General features: G+C 34.6%; 1 protein-coding gene across 1 annotated transcript in view; it reads right to left on the bottom strand.

Annotated features, from left to right (window-relative positions):
* Positions 1-488: 488 nt before the first annotated feature.
* LOC130805702 (uncharacterized) overlaps positions 489-4,196 on the bottom strand; it is a 3,938-nt gene continuing 230 nt past the window's right edge. Inside the window, exons 1-7 of the mRNA XM_057670485.1 lie at positions 3,940-4,196; positions 3,238-3,443; positions 2,650-3,136; positions 2,181-2,367; positions 1,958-2,104; positions 1,815-1,884; positions 489-965 (exon numbers count right to left, since the gene is read on the bottom strand). The exon at positions 3,940-4,196 is cut by the window's right edge and continues 230 nt beyond it. Coding sequence (XP_057526468.1) covers positions 889-965; positions 1,815-1,884; positions 1,958-2,104; positions 2,181-2,367; positions 2,650-3,136; positions 3,238-3,443; positions 3,940-4,172 — 1,407 coding nt within the window. The 5' untranslated portion in view covers positions 4,173-4,196 and the 3' untranslated portion in view covers positions 489-888. The remainder of the gene's footprint in view (positions 966-1,814; positions 1,885-1,957; positions 2,105-2,180; positions 2,368-2,649; positions 3,137-3,237; positions 3,444-3,939) is intronic.

Here is a 4,196-nt window from a genome sequence, read left to right as displayed (position 1 = left end):
GAGAAAGTTATTATTATTATTATTATTATTATTATTATTATTATTATTATTATTATTATTATTATTATTATACCCTCATATTAACAAATTTTTGAACATTATTTAACTCATAACTAGAGTCTCACATTTGCTCTTTGAAAAGTTACCTTATTGTCTCATACTCCTGCGTGGCAACAATCAAGACTTGAACTTACTTTTCACAATCATTTTCCTCAGAAATTAACTTATAATAACATTATCTCATCACAATCAAACAAAAGGGATAAAACAATAACAATGAAGAGCAGAAATATTTACTGTAAAACATGGTTCAACTATCTTTCCCTCTTCGCCCTATCTTTGAAGGGATACGGGTATAGTTTGTCCACTATATTTCCCTCTCCGGATCCTGAGTTTATGCGATAGTAATGGATTGATGACTATGATTATGACCAAATATGATTCAGCTCAATACCGCACTGACTCTCAAGTGGATCTGAGACTTAGAATTGGATCTGAGACTTCCTGAGCCTTCCGCAAAATTGTAAATGTACATAAATTTTCATCGAAAAAATAAACAAATACTTCATGTAATTAGTACAAACAGGTTTCATTATAGGCTTTGAGGCACTGCCATTACAGAAGCTCGGTCTGCCTCTACCCACAAACACGTTAGCATGAAATGAATTGCTCAAAACTTGTCCAGAGATTCAGCTTTTGTAAATGCAATGACATTGTCAATCTCGATTCCGTCCATAGATTACTGTCCAAATTCCCAAACAAATCATGTTTCTTATGTAACTCTATCCTACCATGTAAGGTTCACTAGAGTATTGTCTTTCCTTCTGGTTGTATTCATTTGAAATATTAAACACTTAATTAAGCAAGATCAACTGCAATATAAGGAGCTCACAAGCAGAGTTTCTTGCCACAAAATTTGTGCTTCAGGTATTCTTCCAATTGTTGAATCACAGATGTGAATACTCCTGTAGCAATATTCATGTAAAGCAACGAATTTAGGTGTGAACAAAATACAATGTAAAGCAGCCTTAAGAAAAGCAATTGATTTTAAAAAAAAAGAGTGAAACAGGTGATTATATAGCCACCTATACTTTCACATGAATTGTTCGACTAATAAGTTCAAGTCTTTAACCAGTCTCTAATCACAAACAAAATATATTAAGGTACATAGAAACAGGGAGTAGTGTCTTATTCGTTCAAATATGCATGACAATTCTAAATTATTGCAAGTTTTAACTAAAAGCTCCCTCGAAATAGAAAAATAAAAAAAGGGTCAAGGGTATGTCATGACAATTTTCGTATTAGTATGGAGTGGAGAATATTTTAAAAGAGGATTATTCTAGACAGGGGAAAACTAGTATAAATAAGAGACAAAAATTGAAAAAGGATGAGGAATTTAGTATACACATTATGTTAGTCTTTTACTCTTTTTGGGAGAGTTCTCTCGAATGCTTGTATCTATCCTTTATTAAAGTTATTGAATTATAGTAATACAATCTTCCTTTACACTACAAACAATTTCTTTATATTAGTTAATTTTCTGATTATGCTCTACTTTTCTACTACAACGGAGTTTCCAGTCCATTACAGGATCACCACTCAACAAAACCCATATGAAACCTAGCGATAAAAGCGCCCTCATAAATGATGGATCAAGCTGCATGAAACCCATATATACCAATGGTTTCAAATCTTATTGTGAGTTCCAAAATGGAGGATATATGAAAGCCCAGAGAAGAAGGCAAGTGTTATCAAGGAAGTCAACAAAGATCATTCAGGCCATACAATTAAAAGATAAACGGGGAAGTTATTACCTGAGAGTGAACTGTTTCTCAGCTGTAAGGATGCTTTCAGTAATAGTGTACCGGGGATCTGCTGGAAAACCTGAGGATGCAAAACATATATAGTTATTGTCAACGCTGAATAATGTTGGAGACTTTTTAAGTTTAAGTTGCACCATGACACGAAAAGACAAGTTCATTGGACTATTTGAACAGCTTGCACTCTCAGATGCTTCATTCATACGCAGGAAAGTAGAAGTTTCATCAAGCATTTTGACATCAATCTTCAATATAGTATCACACTGATTCTCAGATGAACTTACCTGTGCAGAACAAGGTGTCTATTAGTTTGCAGTTTGATACAACGGAAGATAGAAACAATGAACATACAAGACTCACATCAACTGAGAATGCTGAATCATTGGATTTGCAGGATGCACCAAAGTAATTGAAAAAATATTCTATTGACTGCAAAACATCAAAAGCACTTGTTTGACGCTGAAGCCCCTGAAAACCCATAAATTTCGGAATCAAATCAGTGGACAGCATAACAAAAACACCAACGGAAGGGTGGTATAGTGGGTTTCTGAACAATAAAATTATTCACGCTATAAAAAACACTGCTCAGAGATAATTGAAGTTTGGAATCATTTCGCACGCCAGAAAAGAGGGGAAAAACAAAGAGCTATATAGACTTCGTATAAAAAATAGGTTGCTGAACATAAAAATGAGTCCCAGTATGTCAGAGATAATTAGAGGTTATAATCTTTTCACACGCCAAAAAGGGGAAAAACAAATAGCTATATAGACTTCATGTATCACAACAAATCTCATAGAGGCGTGAGTAAAGTTATTGAGAGTTCAAAACAAAAGAATTAGACATGAAGTCTTTGGATTCAATCCTGCTTCATCCATGGTTTCAAAAAATGGAGGGTTGCACATACAAAAATCAAAGTTCTCTCCTTCTTTGACCACGCCAAAAAGGAAAGATGGCCCAAGATAACCCTTATCAACGTAGGGTTTATTGGGGTAGCTTGAGGAATGAGCATGTGCTTCAACATTTATTCTTTCATTTATACCTTCCATTTGTTCGTTTACCAATGAGTTTGCATTATCTAATCTATCCTCGGTATTCGTGAATGCAGAATCATCAAAATTTCTCGTTTCACGTTTACTCAAATCATCATGGTCATCCCCCTTTCGGCAATTATCACTAGTGCTACCATCTAAATGAATCGTACCACAACTATCGGCATGCTCAGCTATATCAACCCTTCTAATGTCAATTAATTCTGAAATATGTGGATTACTTTTAACATTCTTCTCTGCCCACTCTAATGCTACATCAGTTATGTCTGTGATCAATCACATTACAATGAAAATTACACAAATGCAAGATAATTTAGTCTCTTAACAAAGTTAAGCCAAGTCACAATTTAGATAATAACAAACCTACCTGATCCAACAAAACTCCAGCCTAAAAGAGATGCACCAAGAAGAGGGTAGATACAATTTGCTCCAGTTCCAATATCAAACCCTCTTACTTTATCACCATCAACAATGTTTTTCTCAATAATATCAGATGCTATAAGATCTTCAATCCAATGTATGTAATTTGACCTATTAGGCACAGTTGGACACAGCTGCCCATCAGGAATCCACCTAAAACCAACATTATCCATTAAATAAGTTATGTTCATCACTTTCACTGCCAAAACTATACATTAAGTTATAACAAGTCTAGTTCAGTTCTTACAGGCTAGGCAAAACATGTTCTAAAGTGAGAAATTTGAGTGATTTCAGAAACAATTAGAGGAAAATGAGTCAGTTTATTTTTCTTATGTTAGCTAATTAGCTCAAACTGAAAAAGACCCAATTTGAAACAACAACAATGCCAAAGCCCAGCCTTATTCCCAAGAGATTAGGGATCAGCTACACCAATAGATCAGTCCCAATAAACTTTTTCATTTTTGAGATTCAAATGTAAAAATAGAAAAATCAATTTTTGAAGAAAACCCAAAAAATAAGAACTTTAAAGCAGAAACAACACCAATTAAAAGTAGAAAATTCTCAAACCATAAAATTAATAGCAACTTGAACACTGAAACAAAAATTTTGAGCACAAATAAGTAGAAGAAAAAGAATGAGAAAACAGTACCAATTGAGGGAATAATCGTGGAGAAGGAGGGTACGAGTGAGTTCACGAGTAGCATTGAAATCAGTCCAATCAATGGAGGGTCGACCATCAGGAGAGTAATGAACAAAGGAAGAGAAAGAAGGGTATAAAGAAGCTAATAGAGAGAAATCTGGAGGATTGTCTGCGTATCGATTGCGTGGATGTATGCTTCTTCTCTCACCACCGCAACCTCGTTTCCGCTTCTTGCTCCCCATCTTTTTCTGCACTCATTCGTTTAG

Source organism: Amaranthus tricolor, chromosome 2, assembly GCF_026212465.1.
Source record: "Amaranthus tricolor cultivar Red isolate AtriRed21 chromosome 2, ASM2621246v1, whole genome shotgun sequence".
Lineage (NCBI taxonomy): Eukaryota > Viridiplantae > Streptophyta > Magnoliopsida > Caryophyllales > Amaranthaceae > Amaranthus > Amaranthus tricolor.
Note: the sequence above shows the minus strand (reverse complement) of the source record. Positions and strands in the feature narration are given on the sequence as shown.